Source organism: Hippocampus comes, unplaced genomic scaffold (assembly GCF_001891065.2).
Source record: "Hippocampus comes isolate QL1 unplaced genomic scaffold, H_comes_QL1_v1.1 scaffold29, whole genome shotgun sequence".
NCBI classification, from domain to species: Eukaryota; Metazoa; Chordata; class Actinopteri; order Syngnathiformes; family Syngnathidae; genus Hippocampus; species Hippocampus comes.
The window spans coordinates 1,520,777-1,543,624 of NW_017805820.1; the positions used below are offsets into that span (position 1 = coordinate 1,520,777).

Here is a 22,848-nt window from a genome sequence, read left to right on the forward strand (position 1 = left end):
GAACCCAGATAGCCTGGACCAAAGGAGCAAAAAAACCCACACACAATGCATATAAACGAGTGTACTCACACGAGGGATCTATACCATGGGCCGGTGGATCACGTCTGACCTTTATTTCCTCTCTGTGTTTTGGGAATCGCTTCAGTTCTTTGAGATCGATTGAGAATGCTTTGCCCATTTGCATAATGTGATGGCTACATAAGGGCCATGCCACTATAGTGAGCCTGAGTACAATCAGGTGAAAAAGCTGACTGAATCCGAACTACTAACTGGTTGCTTCCAGGATTGTCTCTGCCAAACGGGCAAAATCACAGCAGAGTGTGTTTGCACGTCCTAGAAGGAGCATATGTAAAATCGAAACAAATTATCTAAGGGTTGACTAGGAGCCACTCACAAGTAGTCATGCCATAATACGGATGACAATACTCCTTCCAACTCTGCGTGTCACTGTATCTGGTTCATTTCATTACACTGTGACAATTGGTGCCGACCTGTGCCAGAGCAATTTTTCGGGTATTTCGTCCCATTTTTTTGCAAAGTTATAAGGTGGAGAGCAGCAAAAGAAGTCTATTCTTTGTGTCCGCATGACTCAGGGGTATTAGCATAAAAGAGCAACGCAATTAGCAATTAATTGGATTGCAGCATTACATCATAATGCACAAACTGTTTGCTTCTTTACGTTCTATTTAATTTATGATCTCCAAGATGTACAATTTTAGACAGTGCAGGTTGTCCTTATTGAAAAACATAAACTGAATGTTTTTGTGGGGAGGCTCGGATGGATCAATGGCATTGCCATCCAAAGTGTCCTTGGGTGGCATGAAAGGCGCTTTTAAATGAAATGTATTATTATTATTATTATTATTATTATTATTATTATTATTTCAATGCTGAAAGACGATTCGCGATGAACAAATTAAACTCGTATCTCAAGGCAACGCTGTATTTGTATGCAATTGGTGTGTTTGTGGCTTTTTACCTCTATCCGTATCATAGAGAAAGACAAATCGGCTCCAGTCATAGTGGTCCAAAAGGGACAGCAAAGCCCCTCTAATGGATGGCCGCAGCTGCAGGGTGAACTGGGCCTCTCCTTCGGTGGTGAAGCTGGGTGTTACCAGGCTGATGTGCAGGGCCCCGCAGAATGACGTCAGCGTGTTGACTGAGCGTTTGTCATAAAGGCCGAATATGGCGAAGACTCCCCTTGAATACTGGGAACAGACTGTGAGGGGGTAGAAAATGGAAGATTGAGAAAGTAGATGAAAGGTGATTGAAGCATGCAGATAAAACAAGAAGGGAAAGGTGAACAGAAACATTGAATTTACACACACGTATTTTTTTTTAAAGCAACCAAACAGCATACATGCCTATGAGGAAATGTACCACTGTATATTTACATGAACTTCCATCTGCCTATACATCTAACAACCCTTTCAGGCAACCAATGACATACCTTTGGAATAAGCAGGTGTCTCAAGTTTCTATTTGTATTTGTTTCAACTGATCGATTGAGTTTCCAAACATCAAATTAATGTCAATAGCAACAGCAGAAAATAAGATGTTTGGCATAGGCAGTTTCATATGGGTGCACGCAGTGCACACAGACTCAATTGTTGCTCACCACACAAATGATTGACCTTTCCATATGAGGCATCATTTGAAGGGAAATAACCCCCACCCCCCACCCCCCCAAAAAAAGAAATCTGCAGTTTTTTGATTGTGTCGAATCTAAAACTGTTTACACATAATACGGCTGGAGAGTATAATCCGCTACCTTGCATATATTTAGGGGAAGGCCAGCCTTTCTAAAAATATATGTTTATAAATATCTAACAGACAGAAATTACTAGCCAATATAGTGGCAGACATTGCTTGTAATTATTCTTTGCAGGTTGTAGTCAAATAATGCCACGCGTTTATAGCTTCATATCCTTAAGATTCATACAGCCTCTATTTGTCTGTTTGCACCCTGAATGTCGCTCCACTCTCGCCTCCTCTTCTTTGGTTCCCTCCTTCGCTCCCTCCTCCTAGGACCCAAGAGTAATTCCATTATCAGCTCTAAGCCTCAGTGGGGGTAAATAGTGAGGGACATGCAGCTTTGACGCTTCGCCTTGTGGCAATTAGACAAAGCTGAGACCTCTGCACCCAGCAGGCGATAAGGCGGGGATTTCGTCTTTGATTATAAGTGACACAAGCTGAATGTCTTCATTTTCGACAACTTGCATATAATGTTCTTGAAATTAGTCATTCAGCACAAGCTGAGTCATGGTGTCCTCTAAATCAAGTACAGTACGATATGTACTTTATATTTTTTACATCATCAGATAACGTACTTCTGTGAACATATTGGATTAACTGTTTTGCACTTTCTTACATTTTACGTATTGACAATTTCTGTTCACACGATATTGCAAAAACATTATAGTTGCGTAACAGGTCACTAATAGACACGCAAACATCAATTGGGGTTTCTCTACCTTTCATTTGAAGCTCATTATCTTCTGATATTCACAAGGGAATTGTCACATATTGATGTGTGTGTGTGTGCTTCCAAAACACAGAAACGGGAATGCAGGCATTTTTATTCTAATTTTTAAAATGTTATATCTCTACTTTCAAAAAGGTGGTTGTAAAAAAAAAAAAGGGCCCAAACTAAACACTAAACAGAGTTTATACCAATCTCTCATAACATTTGCCCAGCCTGCATGAATTATTCTCATGTTGCTGGACATTTTTCAGCCTTACTGGCTGGAATGGCCCCCTTCGCTCCCTCCTCCTAGGACCCAAGAGTAATTCCATTATCAGCTCTAAGCCTCAGTGGGGGTAAATAGTGAGGGACATGCAGCTTTGACGCTTCGCCTTGTGGCAATTAGACAAAGCTGAGACCTCTGCACCCAGCAGGCGATAAGGCGGGGATTTCGTCTTTGATTATAAGTGACACAAGCTGAATGTCTTCATTTTCGACAACTTGCATATAATGTTCTTGAAATTAGTCATTCAGCACAAGCTGAGTCATGGTGTCCTCTAAATCAAGTACAGTACGATATGTACTTTATATTTTTTACATCATCAGATAACGTACTTCTGTGAACACATTGGATGAACTGTTTTGCACTTTCTTACATTTTACGTATTGACAATTTCTGTTCACACGATATTGCAAAAACATTATAGTTGCATAACAGGTCGCTAATAGACACGCAAACATCAATTGGTGTGTGTGTGTGTGCTTCCAAAACACAGAAACGAGAATGCAGGCATTTTTATTCTAATTTTTAAAATTTTATATCTCTACTTCCAAAAAGGTGGTTGTTAAAAAAAAAAAAAAAAAAAATAACAGGTCGCTAATAGACACGCCTGCATGAATTATTCTCATGTTGCTGGACATTTTTCAGCCTTACTGGCTGGAATGGCCCGCTGCCTCTACATCTAAACATGTGGACATTGGCGATTTTTTTTTCTTCTGAAAACTACCTTCAATTCTGAGAGTGACTATCAGCAAGCAGACAGTCTGGTTGTGAGTACCGAATATTCATATTTGACAGAAACTTGCAAGGAAAATTTCTGCCATTCATTTATGAAGCCTTTTGGTTGATAAAAGTTGCTTCTCGGCTAAGAGAAATGATGGCCTCACACACCATGGGGAATCGCGGAGCCACATACAATCACATTTCTTTGAAAGCTTGGTTGTGGAAAATGACATTTCCATGCTCTAAGATAAATTTAGATGGGTTTTTTGGTTTGTTTGTTTGTGATTTTTTTGGGGGTTGAAACATTTGAACCACAAAAAAAAAAAAAAAAAAAAGTGAGTCTCTCTCTGAACTGCTCCCAAAACAGATTATGACATTTGATGGGAATTTTACAAAAGCGACTGGCCTAGATGGGCTTTCACGTTCTATTTTTTCCACACCTTTCAAGGGTTTCTATCAATTCAAGCAAAAAGAAATGTTTACCTTGACACAAAACATTATAAAACCCAATTTGCACAGAAAAGGAGACAGCATTATAACAAGCACACATATAGCTGCTCATCAAATGATTAAAATATCATGAAAAAGTTGATTTATTTCAGTATTCCCAAGTCAAAAAGTGAAACTTGCGTAATACATACATTCATTCCACACAGACTGATACATGACAGTCTCAAAATATGAGCACCTGAATAGCTGAAATGTTTCAAACTCTCAGCATGACTCAGTCTGACATCACCTGTCTTTGCTCAATGATGCTGCAGTCCCTTGCTTCCCCTCAGATACAAAATCAGCATTGTCGTGCTTGTAGCACAAGGCTCTAAACCTGCAACGTGCCAGACAGAGCCCTCATTGCAATAAAACATGCACCAACCTTGCCTCATAAGCTTTAATGAGAGGAGGGGACCTTGTGGTGGTGCCTCAGCACCACAGCCAACACGTCGGACACAATAGGTCTCCCTGGATCTCACTGGTTCTCTCTCGACATCAGCATTTGTGTAATTTTTTTTGTCTTGTTGTCATGTCTTTGAGCCATCATTTGTCTTTTTCATTGTATACGCTAAGTCTCTCTTCCCTGGACCATATGGTATAGTGAGCCTTGAAATATACTTTGCAGCTATCTCTGCTTGTGCAGCTGTTGCTCTGCAATACACAGCCCTTTTTGTTGATTCAGGAATCCATGTTTTAACAGCTCAGGCGAATAATTGCAATTTGTTTCACAGTAAATGAAATAAAACTCGTAATTATTTACTGTACCTGCTACTACAGTGTGGCAACAGACAAGATGTGCACTGATATGTCATGTGCAAACCCACAAGAGGCAGCTGCCACTGGATAAAAATTTACTGCACAAATTAAAATTATAAAACAATGTCTGGAACATTGTTTCATGTGAATAATAATAAGCAGATGACTATAACACAAGTCAAGTATATAACAAGAGTTCATTTGTGCAGCTAAAGCAGATAATGGTATTATTGAGAAACAATATTTGAATTTTTCATAGAGAGCTTGTCCTCATTAGGGTTTCAGTTGAGCTGACAGCTGATTTTGCATGCCTCACTCATATTTGAGTGATGGTCAGGCTCATCTGTAGGTATGTCATCACTTCCATCCTCCACCGTCGACTGCACAGGTTCTAGCGAAATGGGTTCCATAAGATGGCCTTCAGCGGGACGTGCACAGAAGTCCCTGACTTCACTTGGGATGTAAGTGGATCAGGCATGAAAGACCATAAGGCATGGAATTGACAGAAGCTGATAGAGACACAACCAGGGCAATGGTAGTTTGACTAAAGTCTGACTGGCACATTCGGTATAAACCACTCTGGCAGATGGTTTCTACAAGTTCGGGAGACACTTCTTCCAACTCAGTGGGCTCGCACAACTGCTTTGTCATGTGGTGAACCGGATCCAAATTCTTATCGGGAGGCTCCTCTGAGAACACCTCGAAAGGGCATCGGCATTCGAATTTGGCCTGAATTTCGAGCACAATATTGCATCTGGACCTGGAATTGACAGCTCTGATACCCCTTGTCCTTATTTGGGTCACGGGAGCCTATTCCATCTGATGTCTGCCCTGGACCAGGTGCCAGCCAACTGCAGGGGAAATACAATTACTCTATAATTGGAGTAAAAGTTAAAATGGCAGTGGTGCAATCTCAAACTGCAGATTGTGATTAACAATGAAATTAAGATTGATATGATGCGCATTGTGCAAGGTCAGAGTCCTCCAGTGAGGCAACAGAAGCTTTAAAACGATGATGCTAAAGCATCTGGCACTCAGCGCCCACACACTTCCATCTCTGGCAGTATTATTTTCTAAGTGTGTTGTCATAAAGTTGGCCATGGACATTTTCAGAATTAATCCACGACTCTCTTGCCGGCCTAACTTTCTTGGTAGCATTATTTTATTTCGCATTTAATGAGGAAGAATTGTGAGCACTCCACCTCCCAGAGATTTTATTGGTGTAGTAGGGTGTATAGTACTCGCGTAGCAATGACTGTTTTTTTCTCTTGGGTTTTATAGTTGCCATCAGCTCTCAGAGGCTTTGAGACTTGCCAGAGAGCAAATTTGTTTCGAGAATATACTGTTGAAAGGGAATGAAAAGTGCTGAAAGTCTTTTTGATGATTTTTCCATGTGTTTTTCCAGTGTGCCTGAATATTCCTTTGGAAGTTAGAAATATTCAGATAACCGGTGTGCATGATGGTCATGAATGGACCCATCTGCTGTAACACATACTGTATATATTTTCTCTAATAGTGTAGAGGTTCACTTTCCCGACTTCAGTGCAAGCAGACTGTGGCCACTTCAGACTCAGTTGAGAGTGTGAATGTGAATATCTATCTGTTTCTATGTACTGTATCTGCACTGTGATTGACTGGTGACCAATCCTGAGTGTTATCTTCATTTTGCCAGAAGTCAGCTGGGATGGGCTTCAGCATGCGAGCACCCTGAACAGGCAAAGCAGTACAGAAGATGGTTGGAATCAATGTTCCCTCAATTTTTCCATGCGTCTCAACATTCACACAAACTTGAATTGTCCAGAAATCAATGTAAGTAATTTTGGTGTTGGTCTTCAAAGTCTTTGTTGTTGGGGAAGGATAGTAAACATGCATTGAAAAATATGTACCGGTACTCAAAATTAAATATATTAAGAGCATGTATTTTGTTCATATATTGTCCATTTTTAAAATAGCCTTTTTTTTTTTTTTTTTGACATCTGCACCTTTGGTTTGCAAGTTGTCGTATACGGAATCCTCTAATAAATGAGAGAAGTAATAGTAAGAGACAAATAATGACCAAGCGTGCAGCCAAACCGTGCAGCGGATGGCAGTCATGACTTGCCATTTTCTTTTCAAACGTGAAACCATGTTGACAGTTCCCTCACGATCTCTTGTATGGCATTATCCCCAAAGTGACATTGAGTAAATGAAGCCATCGTGTAAGGTATCTCGTCAAAACCAGGCAACTCAGCAATCCTGATTAATCATTTGAACAAGTACGACAAGTACGATTGGTTTGCTCCTGGTAGTTGATTGTGTTTTATATATATACACAGTTCCGTATTTGTTGTAACGTTGAATAAAACATTTTTGAAATGAATGAAAAATCTGTATTCATTAGTTACAAAAAAATGACAAATGGCGGCCCGTCCGCAAAAAGCATCTACGGTACTTGTCTGAAGTGGTCCGTGGTACAAAAAAAGTTTGGGGACCTTTGAATTATGGGACTAAAATAATGAACAGTCCTCAAATTCTAAACATGCACATACAACCATACATCTGAAGACATGTTTCAACAAAGGCCACTCTGATTTGTTCTTTAGTTGAGTCCGTGTGTCCAAATGAAGTGCTGAATGTGAGGTCAGCGAGGTGAGGGATGGCTAGAGAAAAACCTCTTGGGTAAAACTTCCACAGTGATATCTTTTCTTTCCCTTGCACCTGATCCTGCATGCTGCCTTCCCCGCTTCCGTCATCTGCAGGCGTGCTCCCCCTGGCAGCATGGAATACACAGTCTAAGAATAGAAGTACTGATTGGGGAAAATGAGAGCCGGTACCCAAGATGCTATCTTTATAGACTTAAGTGTTGTCGCAGTTCCTGAATATGCTAATAGTTCCTGACATAAGGCCATTTCCCCAATGTGGTCCCAAGGACAGTTAAAAATAGGAAAGGACATGGTTAGTCCAATGGTTCTGTCTTTCATGAAAATAGTAAGCAGATCTTGGGGACCCTCAGAACCGAAACATTATCTTTTCCAGCAATTTGCTTGACCGTCCAATTTTTGAAAATTTCCATGAGGCCATGGGGGAGGGACAGTTAAAAATAGGAAAGGACATGATTAGTCCAATGGTGACTTCTGACTTTCATGAAAATAGTAAGCAGATCTTGGGGACCCTCAGAACCGAAACACTATCTCTTTTCCAGCAATTTGCTTGATCTTCCAATTTTTGAAAATTTCCATGAGGCCATGGGGGAAAAAAAGAATCAGATTATACAAGTAACTGATGTTCCCAGTAATATTAAATGCTCGCCAGCCTCTTTTGGTCATAATAAAATAATATTATTTACCAGCCACAGTTCTATTGAGGATTTTCCTCTTTGGCTTTTTGGCCGATATGTGAGAGAGATTAGCTGATCCCATTTTTTGTTATTATGTTGTTATGTCATACTCCAAGTGCTGGATTCTAGTTCACCTATTGGAGTGTATTTTCCTTGAAATTGTGTTCAACCGCCTAAGCATTTGTGCGTTTCCACCATGGAAATGATAGAAAACAAACAAATGCGGTGTGAGACAATTTGTCATCCAATCAATGGACTGAGCTGTGTCTTGTTTCATACTTTAGGTACTTTACTACTGTGATTAGTAGTTCTATTAAGGATTTTCCTCTTTGGCTTTTTGGCCGATATGCGAGGGAGATTAGCGGATCCCATTTTTTGTATTTATGTTGTTATGTCATACTCCAAGTGCTGGATTCTAGTTCACCTATTGGAGTGTATTTTCCTTGAAATTGTGTTCAACCGCCAAAGCATTTGTGCGTTTTCAGCATGGAAATGATCGAAAACAAACAAGTGCAGTGTGAGACAATTTGTCAACCAATCAATGGACTGAGCTGTGTCTTGCTTCATACTTTAGGTACTTTACTACTGTGATTAGTACCACAATAAAAAAAAAAAGAGTGATCCATTTTTGCTCCCCTTCACACTTGCAAAAATGGCAATTCAAAAACTGGCGTGCCTCACAAAAATGAACCATAATGGCTGATGAAAATGACTTTGTGGGATAGCACAACGTCTTGTTGGAGCGACATTTTTCTTCTGAGTAGCCATGGCACGCATGCAAATGACCCAGATGGGAGAAAGTCCCTCTGGTGTACACAGAAATACTTTCTGTGTAGAATATGTATTATGTCCAGTTTCCCTCCAGTGATCCAATACATGGCCAGGCTCTCAAGCGCCCTTTGTTGTGATCCTTAATTTGACAAATTCCCCTTCAATCAGCAACTTGCCTATTTTTTAGGGTGTATGTGGGGGGGATGGGGGGTTATGTAAAAGGATGAATGGTACAGAATATATAGTTGTCTTTGCAAATAACAAATGGCAAGTGGCAGACTTTAAAATTGACCTTTTGCAAAAATCCATTCTTCCGCTTTTAATATCCTGCTGTGTCTTGCTGTAAAGCATAGCATATCAGTGATTCTATCGTTACCTTTACCAAGTTACTTGGGGGGAGTACTTATAATTCCTCAACAATGAATATGGATTAGGAATACTGAGCAAAACAGGCAAACAAAAAAAGGTCTTTTGATTGGAAGTTCTGCTGTCTGAGCAACGAGTGAATATTAATCGTTAATGAAAAAGCAGTTTGTGGTGTTCTATATGGATCTCATCCTGAAATCTTCATCCTATTTATCAAAATATATGTGTGTGTGTGTGTGTGTGTGTGTGTGTGTGTGTGTGTGTGTGCGTGCGTGCGTGCGTGCGTGCGTGCGTGCGTGCGTGTGTGTGAAACAGCGGCGAGGAACCCTAATGTAACACATAAGCTTTTATCCCAGTAACCCGGTCAACTTTAAGCGCTACTAACAGTAACTCACATGGAGTGGCCCTTTCCTGTATGAGCAGTCATTCGTCACAAACACATGCCCTGCTGATATCGAAACCATTTGTCATTGCAGGCAGGTAGATGGGGAGTAAGGAGAGTAAGGTGCCCACGAGACTCATGCAGTATGTAGGTAATACAGTATGTAGGGACAATCACACTTTCACACTGACGTGGTGGACTTGGCAAGCGAGCCTCTCCTGTGGCGTGCTTTTTGCTTTTTCATTTAGCCAGCAATTTTGACATCTTGCATAAACCTTTTAAGTATGCTCAACTTGTCAACGACACTTTGCCTGACCGCCTCAGGACCACCAAGCCTTTTTAAGGTTTTTGTAACATCCTCATTTATCTGAATGTCTTTTTTGAAGTGGGTGCATGAGCATAATGTTCAAGCAAAGTACGACTTCAATGTCAATGTCTCCTAGAGACTGTGCGATTTGTTTCAGTGCCTTTTTTTGATGTACGTGTGACACACAATCAAACAAGGGCGCTGCAAATTTGGCCACTTTTCAACTACGGTAATTTCAGATTTGAATGCAGCAGTGAGGGCTTGGCTGAGTGTCTGTTACCAGAGGTGGTGGTGCAGCTGGTGCCCCTTTGATGGGAAAACAAAGTAGCTCAGTTGATCACACTCGGCTCACTGAAAATCAAAGACGTGATTCAGAGAGACTCAAGGTGACTGCTTTGACTTCCTCCGTAAAGCAGTCATGTTTCATCAAAACTTGGAAGCTATAAGAGAGGATGTATTCGTACATCGAAACATAACACTCGACTGTGTGAGCGTGTGGTTTGCCTGTGCATGCCGCCCTTTGCATCTTGTAACCGATAGGCTACAAGAATATTTTCAAATGGAATTTCCTCATCTTTTTTTAAAACAATTCTCACAATACATGAGTGACACACGCCTGATATCTAAGAACTAAAAATAATAAAAACAATAATAATAATAAAAATAATGATGGGCTGCCTTGTGATCCAGTGGTTTGTTCGATGACCTCACAGTGCAGATGTTTCGGGTTTGATTCCAGCTCTGGCCTTCCTGTGTGGAGTTTGGATGTTCTCCCCGTGCCTGTGTGGGTTTTCTCTGGGTACTCCGGTTTCCTCCCACATTCCAAAAATATGCATGGCAGGCTGATTGCACGCTCCAAATTGTCCGTAGGTGTGAGTGTGAGCGCGAATGGGTGTCCCCCACCTAATGCCCGAAGACAGCTGGGATAGGCTCCAGCACGCCCCGCGACCCTTGTGCGGATAAAGCGGATCAGAAAACACATGGATGTATGGATAATGAGGACGATGATGATGATGATGAATAACAATGATGATGATGATAATAATTCTCATTAAAAGTGTGTATTTGTATTATAGGCTGCTCCGGGCTGTGGTGCTCTAGATTCAGTCTCATCTAGTTGGGAAGTGCCTGTTCTGTCTCTCTTCACATCTTTTCAGACTCTTGCTGTACGGTCAACCAGGGAAAAGTGTAACATTTTTGACATTTGTGTCTCTAAGTATGTCCTCTTTTGATATTGGGTGCTCAACCTGCGATCTGAACTAGCTTTGAGTGTCTACTAAAAATGACATAGCAAATGTCTGCGCAACGCCGTTAGAAAATGCATGATTTACTCTCAATCAATAGGAGTGAAATTGTACAAGTGACCCCATGATCTGGTAACATGCCATCCGGGGGTTGGTTGGTAATCTCAGGGTTTGACAAGGGAGCTACTGTAGGATATCTGTGAAAAGGCAACTTCTCCACTCGCTACTCCAGGATGAGTAGTTAAACTTTCTGCTCCCTCGGAAATCAGCACACACACACACACACACACACACACACACACACACACACACACACACACACACACACACACACACACACACACACACACACACACACACACGCTGCAGGGCAGCAGTGCAGCAGTGCAGCAGTGCATTGAACAGGCTGTACTTGTCCCCAAGCGCAGATTCAACCAGTGCTGCTGGATTCTAATTACATTCCAATTCATTCTTGCCAACTAATACAGTCAGGTGCAATTCCAGATGAAAGTGCAATCCTCTCAGTTTGACTTAATAAAAACAAACGCACTGGTAATCCCATCTTGATCACACAGATCCATTAACTGGTCACTCACAGCATTGCTTACACACGCAGCATCTTCATATTGCAATCAGCTTTTACTCATTTAAAAAAAGAAAGTCTATACTTAGCACTGCGTTTTTGAGATGATTGTAGCCTCGACCATAAAGTTACACTGATATTTTTATCATTTCCAAATTTTGTGTGTATTTGATATCGCACTGTTGTCTCACTGGTATTCCTTTAATTTTGAATCCATGACATCGATTCCTAGGTAATTGAAAAGACATTTTCATTTGAACTGCTGCAAGCAGTAGTGTACATTTAGGTTGAAAAGTGGGCTGCATTTCCAAATGGAAAACAACGAGATCCAAGCGGCCAAAATGAGTTTCCTCCGCAGGTGTCCGGGTACTCCCTTCGAGGTAAGATGAGAAACTCAGTTACCCGGGAGGAGCTCAGAGTCGAGCGGCTTCTTGAGAGGAGCCAGATGAGGTGGCTCGGGCATCTGGTCAGGATGCCTTCTGACCTCCCTGGTGAGGTTTTCTGGACATGTCCCACTGGGAGGAGGCCCTGGGAACACTCCAGGACACACTGGAGAGACTATGTCTCCTGACTGGTCTGGGAACACCTTGGACTTCCCCCCAGAAGAGTTGGACGAAGTAGCTTGGGAGAGGGAAGCCTGGGTTAAACAGACCAGCGGTAGAAAATGCTTAGATGGATTACTATATTGCAGATTTTCATCTTTTGTGGTTGGGTCTGGAACCTAACTTCCTTGCATTTACAGTCTTGAATTAGCTTTTGCAACACATTTAAATATTCAGTAGGCCATAAACGATGGCAGCATGTTATAAGAGCAGCATTAGACCTGACTATGATTACACAGAGCAGCTAGAGTGACTGTGGGCTGGGACTGCAATCAGTGGTCTTCTGACTGAACTTCGCTATAGAAGAGCCACTTTTGAGATGTCCTTGAACACGGCACTCAATGTTTTATTGCTTCGGTCATCAGGAAAAAAAAAAAAAAACGACGGTGAAAACTGCAGAAAAGCCATGCAGGATGTTAAATTATTTGAAAGATCCTTGGAGACAGACTCACGCAGAGACACGCAATGATCCACTGCACTGCTGTCTATGCACTGAACGGAAGTACAATTATTTGGTGCAATTAATCAAAAGAGAGACATGCTCCCCAGCTCACTATGTGTTTTCTGTACAGTGTATATCCAATATCGTTTCTCCCCATTTTCCATTTTCTCTCAGCTAAAGCTTTGTATCAAGCATCCACGGCAACCACTCCCTGAAGGACACAACTGGCAATTCTACCAATGGTACATTTTTTTTTAAAACTAAATACCATTAAAAACAAGATTGCAGTCTTTACCCAGTGGTCTATAGCTGAAGTGTTGAATAATGTAACTGGAGATTACAAAAAAAAAAGATATATTGTTTGTTTAGCTAGTGATTGAAAATGGTGCTTAATGGAGTCATATATTAGTGAGTGTCTGGCTTTGCGATTTTTGTAATCATGTCTTTCCCTTCTGATATTGGAGCAGCATTGCAGAATTGCTTCCTGGTACCAAACACTGGAGCCCCACCAACTTCAAGTTGTTGAGTATCTATCACATGTATCACATGTACTATACGGGATACGCAGGAGAGTCGTCAGTTTACCAACTATTTTGGGAATGTGGTCGGAAACCAGTCCAGGAAAACCAAAAACAAGCGTAGGGAGGATTTAAATATTCATTAATAGTTAAATATAATCATACACATATAGACTATTTGTCAGTTGTACCAGTAACAGGATATGTGTTTTGCTTGTACATAGATAGTAATTACTACACAGTATATCCTCTATTTTAGAACATCTGAAGTCATACATGGACACATTCTCTGTTTTGTTTTAAACACTTATTTGTTACTATAAATAAAATCCCGACCTATATGACTAAATGCAGTCCCGTCGAATCATGTAGCGTCTCTCCTCTCCGCATCTAATCAGCAACTCTCTCTCCCCAGATGACTGTTCTGATGCTATTACTTTCCCATATGGAGAATATTACTCTAGTAAGCCATCTGTACTATCATCCCATCATCCCCTCCGGCATGTGACCATGTGTGCGAGGGAGCAAGCCTGTGGGCCGATGGGTGAGGGAACTAGACAACGCATGTGTCAATAGGTGTGTGATTGAGTGCGTGAGTCAGGGAGAATTTAACTGTGTGTGTATGATTCTAATTCACCGTAATACGGCCATGATAAGACACTGTAATAATTTCCATCAGTTTGCCTGATGATTAATGAAAGAGAAGCTGTCACTCTCAGAAACACAATCAACCTTGTTGGACAATACTGTACATAACTCAATTATCACGCAGACACCAATAAGGTTTATGTTGGAATAAATATTGCTAACTTTCCCACCAGGTAGCAGAATAGATGATAGAGATTCAATAAAAGTGGCATGTTTATGTAGGCGCAATCTTTACAACAATACTTAATGGAAAGCGAAGTGTGTCACGCTCACTTCAGTTGGAACAAGGTATTGACTGTAAATTCGTCATCTAATGTCCTTCGGTATTCACAGCCTTTGCTCAAGAGCGTTGAACAGCCATTTTCAGATCTCTCCAGAGAAGTCGGGGCTCTGGTTGGACCACTCGTGACATTCACAGAGTTCTCCTGAAGCCACTCCGTTGTCCTGGCTGTGTGCTTAGGGTCATAGACTTTTTTGGAATGTCAACGTTTGTCCTGGTCTGAGGTCCTATTAGTTTGAATATTGTGTTGACAAACTACACTGCATCATACTGAGGGGCATTCATAATTGGTCGGTGATCTCAGATTCCTGATAAGGGCAACCACACTACTGGTACAACATCAGTAATGAACATATTGTAAATTCCTTTTTGATTGTGTATTTCACAACTAAATATCATCATACTTGTCAAGATGTAATGTGTAATTAATGTCTTGTACTGGGTCTCATTCAGTGTTTCAGTCGTGTCTAATGCAATGTAATGATTTCCATTTTTTTCTCATTTTTCTCTACTTCCAAAGAATCTTTTCAGAGTGGAGCGCCCATTTAACAATGTTTAATTGCTGCTAATTGAGGGCTTTTTGAAATACAATATCAAGAGGAAGAACATTTGCTGCCAGACATATGGACACACACAGGCTGAAAATAGAAGTCTTGAAAGTCCTTTTTTTTTTTTAATGAAAACTACAATCAGTGACCTCTGTGTCAGTTGGAGAAAATTAGAGGCTGCATGAAAAACAACAGCAGTGGGTTCCTTTAGGCACTTGGTGAACCCATTTAGTGAACAGCCTCTGGTGACTCCTCCAACTAAAAGGGCCCCAGATGGGATGAAATTTGACCTTGTTTTGAACTATTTCCACACTGCCAAGAGGTAATGTGGATGCTCAGCTAGTTTTCATTTACCAACTTAGAGCCTCTCTAAATGGAGGGCTGATACAGGCAACGTTGGAGATGTTGCACTTTGGTACCCTCCCAAACTATCAGATAGGCAGACACAAAGGTGTTTTAATACAATACAAAGTAGTGTAACCCTAAAATAAGGCCTTATAAATCATACCGATGGTACACTGGCTTATAATAAGGATTGTATCTTTGTCACTGTCATGACAACCTCAGATCAACTTCTGTAGTCATATGTAATATGACCAGTCCAAAGAGACTGATTTTATATAAGCCTATATATAGAAGCGGCTCTCACTTGACTCGTAGGCTTTTGGTTCACTTGATGAACTTCTACAAGAGACGCTGACGATGTAGCTGAGGTTTTTAAAGAAGGGAAAAACATGGTGATTCATTGCGCAATGATATTCAGCTTGTCTTTTCAATAATTGAAATAGTTTTAAGGTTTTTTTTTTTATCACACAAAGGTCTTTGTTTTTTTGTGGGTTTTTTTGTGATGAAAAAACTCTTTCCGAGGTGACATTTTCGGCTGTCATTTCAGCCTTCGCCTGAACTGTCAGTGTCAAGGCTGCAAACCACTCCCTCCTACCTCCCCCCGAACCCCGCCACAGTCAAAGCAATGTGTCCCTATTGATGGTGCCATCTCCGATGAGCGGGCTAACACACAGCTGGGACGCATTGCTTCAGTTGGCGGCAAGGGGTTGGAGCGCAGCTTAACTAAACAAGAAAAGTTAGCGTGAACACAACACTAAGAAACAGTATGTGAGACAGTTAACAGACTGGCGACGATGCGCAGCCAATCCTCTCACGGGGTAAATCCATCCTGCTCTCCTGCTCTCATTGGTTGATGTCAGTAACTGGTTTGAGTGGGCATGTATAAAAGCCTGTGAGCTATAAATGTTTGCTTGTTGACGAAGTTCACAGAATTTTGACTATAGATGAATACTATTCTCCACGATTCATCAACTTAACGAAATATCTTCCTTCATTTTTGTCTCTCTTTTTAAAGCAAGTCCTTGGACACCAAATCAAGCTAAAGTAGAGGCCCAATAAGACATATTCAAGGGAGTTGACACTATTTATTTTCATATTTGATCTTGTTTTGTCTTGACACATTTCAGAACGATTAGAAAAAGAGCTTGGAGTCTCCTTGCGGGGCTACCATTTGTAACGTGGTGCTGTGCGTTACTGCTGCTGAGGGAAACCTGCTGGGCCGCTGCCAAGGCAAAAACACACACTCGTCATCAATTATTCAAATGTATCAGGAATGTATCCAACCATAAATATCCGCCAGATAGGTCAGGAAAGGCTCCTGCAGTATGTGGTTTGTACAAAGTATACTCATCATACAAAAGATATGTTTCTTGTGAAGATAAGAAGGCAGGCACAAGCTGAGCTGATGGGTAAAAATAGAAACGAAGGAGTGTCCATCCATCACTGCCTGAAAGGCCCAATTGATTATTGCGCATGCATTCACGTGTATATGTCACACGCACTCCTTTGACGCAGTCCACTTCCAAAGCGAGAAGAAGTTAGAGTGTGAGTGGGGAAAAATGTGATATACACAGACAGGTGAAGCGGCAGGTTTAAAGAGATAAATACCAATGCTGTCCAATCGACGCTGACCTATGAGAAAACACACAAACTTGTCCATAGCGGCTCGCCAGCCGGCTCTCTGCCTCGCTTACACATGAAAAGACAAGTACATGCATCTTTGCTCATGTGCACTCATTCCCTCCTTGCCTCTCTAGGCATCTGCCCCCTGTGATAATCACCAGAGATTGCATAATTAATTGTTTTCTTTCTATTTCCATGAAGGCATCCGTCTCTTCGGAAAAGCACTGGTCCTTCTCTGATAGATTTAATAGCTTTTTGCTTCGTAGTCTGTCTCTGCGTGTTTGTAAGTATGATGAATTACCTTGTGGTTACCAAAGAATCTATTACCCTTGCAGAATAGCAATGGGCCATTAGGGATGCAACACTTTAAGGCTTACTCTGCCTTTGAGGGTTGTGTTGTCATGCTATCAATGAGTACACTTTGCAGTGTTGTGGTGTGTTCTTGTATGTCTGTGCATGTCCTGAAAACAGAATGTAAAATGTAAATACGACTGTGTCACGAGTTGTGTGTGTGCGCGTGCGTGCGTGTGTGCGTGCGTGCGCTCATGCGTGCCTTTGTGTTTGGTAAAGGTCAATCTTCTCATCTTTAAAGATGTGGCTCCATGTGACGCTTATCAATATTAACTAATGCCCTTACTTTTATTCCACCTCCTAAATCGATGGAAAGAAATACAAACACACAGACACTTGGTTAGGAACACATTCCACCTGAGCAAAAATAGCACGACAGTGCTCGTCAAAAGTGAGCAATGTTATCTTTGCTTCGAAAAAATGATGCAGCTTTCGTATTTGATCTGGAAAGCTGCACACTGCTCCAGTTTGTCACTCAGGATGATTATTGTTTCTCATGCATATATAATTATATGTAGCGGTCAAATGTGTATGCTTTTTCTAATAAAATGTTTATGACAGTTTCTAGTATTGTGGCTGCTGACAAGACTTGACAATGTTTATTGACATCTGTTGGATCCTAAGGTTGAATGAATTCAGTGAGAGTGAGACAACAAAAGGAAGGTTTGTGTTTTCAGGCTCGGATTTAGGATTGAGTGTCCTTGAGCGAGTTGAATCACTAAACTGTTGTTTGTAATTTCAAATACTGTATGAAAATAATGGTATTGCAAACTAATGCGAGTGTTTTGTCGGTCGCAAATGTTCAATAGAACCGCAGCTAGTTTATCAAAACAGGATACAATCAAGGAGGAAAATGAGAAGCGGTAAAATGGCAGAAATATGCGACACTTGCGTTTGCGATTACACACTCGTGAATGTTTATGCCTCTCAGCGTCAAGACGCAGAGTTGGAAGAATAAAAGTGACAAGAGGAAAGTCAGTACATGCAAATGCTTTGATTAGAACATGAAAACAAGAGCGGCAAGTGAGGGACAACACAATGATGTTGTAGGCAATTACAGTGAACATGACTCCATTCGGTCTCAACTTATGTTCTGACTGAGGCGGCGTGTAACACTTAAAATCCACTGACATTTCTCATTATGCTTTTTATCTTGCGAAAACGAGAGTGTAAAAACAAAAAAAATGCTGCACACTGTGCACACTAGCTTGCCCACTTGGGAAGATATTCTATCAAGATACCTAAATGACGGCACAGGGAAATTGTTTGCGTGCGTGCGTGTGTGTATGGTTATAGGTGAAAGAGACCCAGTTTGCTTATTACCCCAATGGAGTCAGATTTCCTGAAGGGAACATCGACTCAGTGGGCGCATGCTGTAATGACATTATTCACTCTTCATTACAAGCAAATCTTGGACAAACAGGCAACATAGCGCTGTACTGGGCCAGAATTCCTCCCCCTCGGCCCCACTTGTGTCTGTGTTACCGTTGTGTGACCTTAAAGAAAAAGAAAATATGACTTAAAAATCGCTTTTTCTAAGCATGTTTTATAATGGTGACAGGTGAACCCAAGAACACGTTATTTCAATTTGCATTACACCGGTGACTCGAGATATGAGTTTAAATTATTTCTTGACCACGCACATAACTCAAATCTCTCGCATCTCAACTGATCTTTCACTAGTGAAATCAATGAAAATGCCACGAAAACACTTTTTGGATGTATGATTTAATAAGAAAAGGAGCAGTATGGTTACTTTACAGAGCTCCAAACTAACATTTTGTACTTGATTAGAACATGAAAACAAGAGCGGCAAGATGGGCGTGCGGAAAGTACATTTAAAAGAAGTCTACCGTAACCGACCTATGTGGTTGTTTGAATCCACAATATCTAATTGCCTTTGTTTTATGTTGAGTTTGACCATCAACTTGAGGCAAGCAGTTGTAAACTTGTTTAGCGTGGCAATAAATAACTTGAAAACAATTTTTGGGGAAGAGTTGCTCACTGAAGGCACTTGAGTTCAGTACCACCATTCAATGTTCACATCCCAAATGTTTGCTTGCCGATCAAAGCAAAAATACTGGCCGAATGATGGCTCGAAAAACGTGTGAGTTGGATCACTTTGTTCCTGCCCACAACAAGCTCAAGAAGTCTCATTGGGTTGAACCAGGCAAAAAGCTTCAGGTTAGGGCGTCTGTAAAACGCTGCATTAAGAATCGTTGTCTTCTGCTTCTTTTCTTGCCTCAAGAAACTGCAGACCAACAAACAAAATTTCAGTAATATGAGTTTCAATGCAGATCCAAGCACGGGAATCATTTCCTAAGTATGCTCCAAAGTGTTTTGGTCATTATCGCTTCATCTTACAATCTCATACTGAATATGTGATGTCAGTGCAAAATACCATCCCATCATCAATCATGCCTGACATTCTCTGGGCTGAGTGCTCTATTTCAGGTCGACGGACAATGTTCCCACTTTAATTAACAGCACAGTGGACATGGAAGTAGATGCAAACAATTCAATCAAAAATGGGATACTTATATGATCCAACTATTGCCTGAAAATAAAGGGGTCGTAGGGGTCTCAAGAAAAACTTTGGTCTCTGACCTTTAAAGCAGTACACAGTCACACAGTCATAAACAACTCGAATTGTCACCAATTGTCATTGCACCTCGGCACCGCTAATGTGAACGACATGCGGTTTGTGCCAAATCTGTTGGCCCTCTGGGGGCCACAGCTGGCTTGGGAGCCCCAAGCAATTGCCTGCCTTGACTAATACGCCTCTGAGTATGTGTCATGGCGGTGTAAAGAGGAAAAAAGCAGCATTGAACTGAATATCCTCAGATTTGAGTCAGGCCACAAGTTTTGATTGACACTTACGTCGTTTTAACCTGCATTTTGCCAGTTGTTTCATGCATTTGGTGAATGTGGCACCTCATCACGGTTGGGGCCTTGCCCCAACAGGTTTCAGTAAAACAGTAGATCATAATGCAGCCGGTATATGACAACTGCCGGCCTTTTGCACATTGTATTATTCTCTGTCAAACAACCTTTTTCACTGTGCATGTTTTGTATCCTTTCCTGCCAGTAGACCTTCTAATGAAAGAGTTGAGTCAAATAAAGAACGTCTCTTCTTTTTTATTGGTCTGCTAAATGAAATCAGATAAACAAGAAATGTCCAGCTCCATTGCAGCACAAGGCTTGTTCGAATAATATTACTTCCTAGTTGCTCGATTGTGCTGAGGCCACAATAACATGATTTGACAAAGGAACACTTAGCAGGGGGCAGTTAACACTCCACCAGTGAGCGCAAAAGAGTGTTTCAGTTATCACAGATGAAAGAAATGGGGTGAATTTAAAACTGGCACCTTGTTGAGATTACTAGACGACCTCGTGTATCGAAGCCGAGAGGAGTCGAGTGGTGTATTCAGATTTGCTCAGTTTGGTCGAAAACCGGTTTTCGGTTGCAATCCGTTGTGTAAAAATATCGGATTTCTGGTCGAAACCCGATTTGGTCGATAACAGAGACATTTGAAAACCGAGGTTTGACCATATATGGTGTTGGTTAAGGCATGACATCTGCCCATCCATTTTCGAAACTGGGGAGCTGAAGCCGAGCCCAGCCGACGAAAGATGCGCAACACCTTGGGGCCGGAATGACATATGAATGTAAATACATTGCTTCAGAGATTCACCATGAGGTGAAGCATAGTCCCTAAAACTCACAATGCCACAAACGGTAAAATATAACAACAGTCTAACAAACAGAGATTTTAAAGAAGGCAAATATCCAATGTGATACATTACATAGGCAGACATTATACAGACACACTTCTTCATGGTGAATGAATGATCCTGCATGAATCTAAATGATTCACCTTCATGATAGTGTAAGTATGGATCGAATTTTGTGGGAACAGTTTGGGAAAGGCTGTTTTTCCGATATGTTGTTCCTGAACCTCAATGCACAAGACAAGGTCTATAAAAACATTTTTGAGAGGAATAGAAGAACTTCACCTCAACCACACCTTTGGGTGAAACTATTGTGATTTCCTAGGATAGGACACTGTATGTATTCATCTGCAAATAAGTCGAAAAGATAGACCAGCAGCGGCAGAAAATACACAGTGTGAACGTGTGACAATGCTAGCAGGAAATGTGATTTATTCAAAATAATCTCCACACGCTCCCTGAATACCCCCCACCCCCCCCAAAAAAAGGACCTGGTCAAGGTCAGAAAGAGAATTCCCTCTTCTAATTCAGAGGCATTGCTCACCACCCGGAGCAAGAGCCATGGATTAATTTAGAGATCCATTCACCACGCCCGTGCTGAGGGAGAGTCGGCAAAACGTGATGAGGACGAAACGTGCAGAAAAAGAGAGAAAGAAATGAGGTGGAAAAGGGAAGGACAAAAGCGGGAAGGAGGAATAGAATAAGAGACTTGAAACCAAGACACAGCAGAAGTGTTTTCTGCTTGTTGAGTGTGAGTTGCTTCACTTAGAAGAGCTTCAGTTTACAGACACTCCTCGCCGTATGGCTAACTGGCAGCAGTGGGCGTGTGCGCGCGGGTATATGTGTGTGAGTGTGGGCGTGTGAGTGCGTCTGACAGAGAATTTGACAAAGCAAGCACCGGAAATGTACGGAAATGCCTGCGCTTACTGGCAAAATGGAGCCTCTGTCGCCCAGCCTCGGGCGTTGCAAAAGGCCAGACTCAGCACAGGCACAGTTGTAGGATCGAATGAGTCCTGGCTGAATACTGGAAACTATTTAAAACTTTGACCAAAAATGTATAATGTCTCTTTTTAGTGACTGAGTAAATAACCGAAGTGGAATGATTTCTTTGTGTGGAATGCGTGCAGAATTTTGTCGAAGGTAGTTGATTGAAAGTAATATATGCAGTGAGAATGCAGCTCTCCTGGGGGAGGTGGGGGGGGGGGTGTAGAGGTCAAATGAGGTCAAAGAAGAGACTGATCTGACAGGTTGGAGATGATAGAAAAGTGACAATGAATCAAAATAACAGTGTGTTACTACTGGGGGATAAAATAGAAGATGGGCTAATATCTGCTATCGCTACGGTGAGCAAAAGAACAGGAAATTGATACTACAATTCCCACAAGCTCACCAGTGCTAGACAATATGAGCTTGCTAGATGTCGCGGACATGATGACTCTCCATTAAATCTGCAACATTGGGATCAGATTGGGGCTTGGGATGTTTGCTTGTCGGCGTCGAACTCGAGGTTGGAGTGTTGCTGACCTTTGCCGACCTCTTATAGGGATGGCTTCAGTCGTGATGAACGATGAAAAATGAATAAAGAAACGAGAAGGTACAGTGAATATTTGTTTCAGAGAGTGAATTTGTGTATATATAGGTGAGTGTGTCTACTGTATGTGAATTTGGAGGACGGTTTGTAGAAAAAAGGGGCGGGCACACAACCAATGTACAGTGACAAAGGAGAGGACAGTAAGAAGGCGAATGGTCAGTGTTCTAAGACATGCAGTAGTGAATTCCAGTTCACAGGGAGGTCGACTTTGTTTGTCACGGTGGACGTCTGTTCGATAGAAATGTGGACTGGAAGTATTTTATTTTTGGAAGGATGGACATTAAGACTGTTGCTATTCGGCCAATGTGGGATAAAGGCAGATTCATCCAGCACAAAAGGTTGTCAGTAATTGATTTCAAAAGTGGTGGAATAGACACTGTTCTTCATATTCTTACACTCTCAATTTCTTCTCTGGCCAAATGTATTGAAATGTTCTGACCTCACATTTTATTCAGTGTTATCTTTCACACCCCCTCAGTAAAGC

General features: G+C 41.4%; 1 protein-coding gene across 1 annotated transcript in view; it reads right to left on the reverse strand.

Moving 5' to 3' along the window:
- Nucleotides 1-22,848, reverse strand: part of gria4a (glutamate receptor, ionotropic, AMPA 4a) — an 87,313-nt gene that overhangs the window by 57,219 nt on the left and 7,246 nt on the right. Inside the window, exon 3 of the mRNA XM_019885822.1 lies at nt 980-1,219. Within this exon, the coding sequence (XP_019741381.1) occupies nt 980-1,219 (240 nt within the window). The remainder of the gene's footprint in view (nt 1-979; nt 1,220-22,848) is intronic.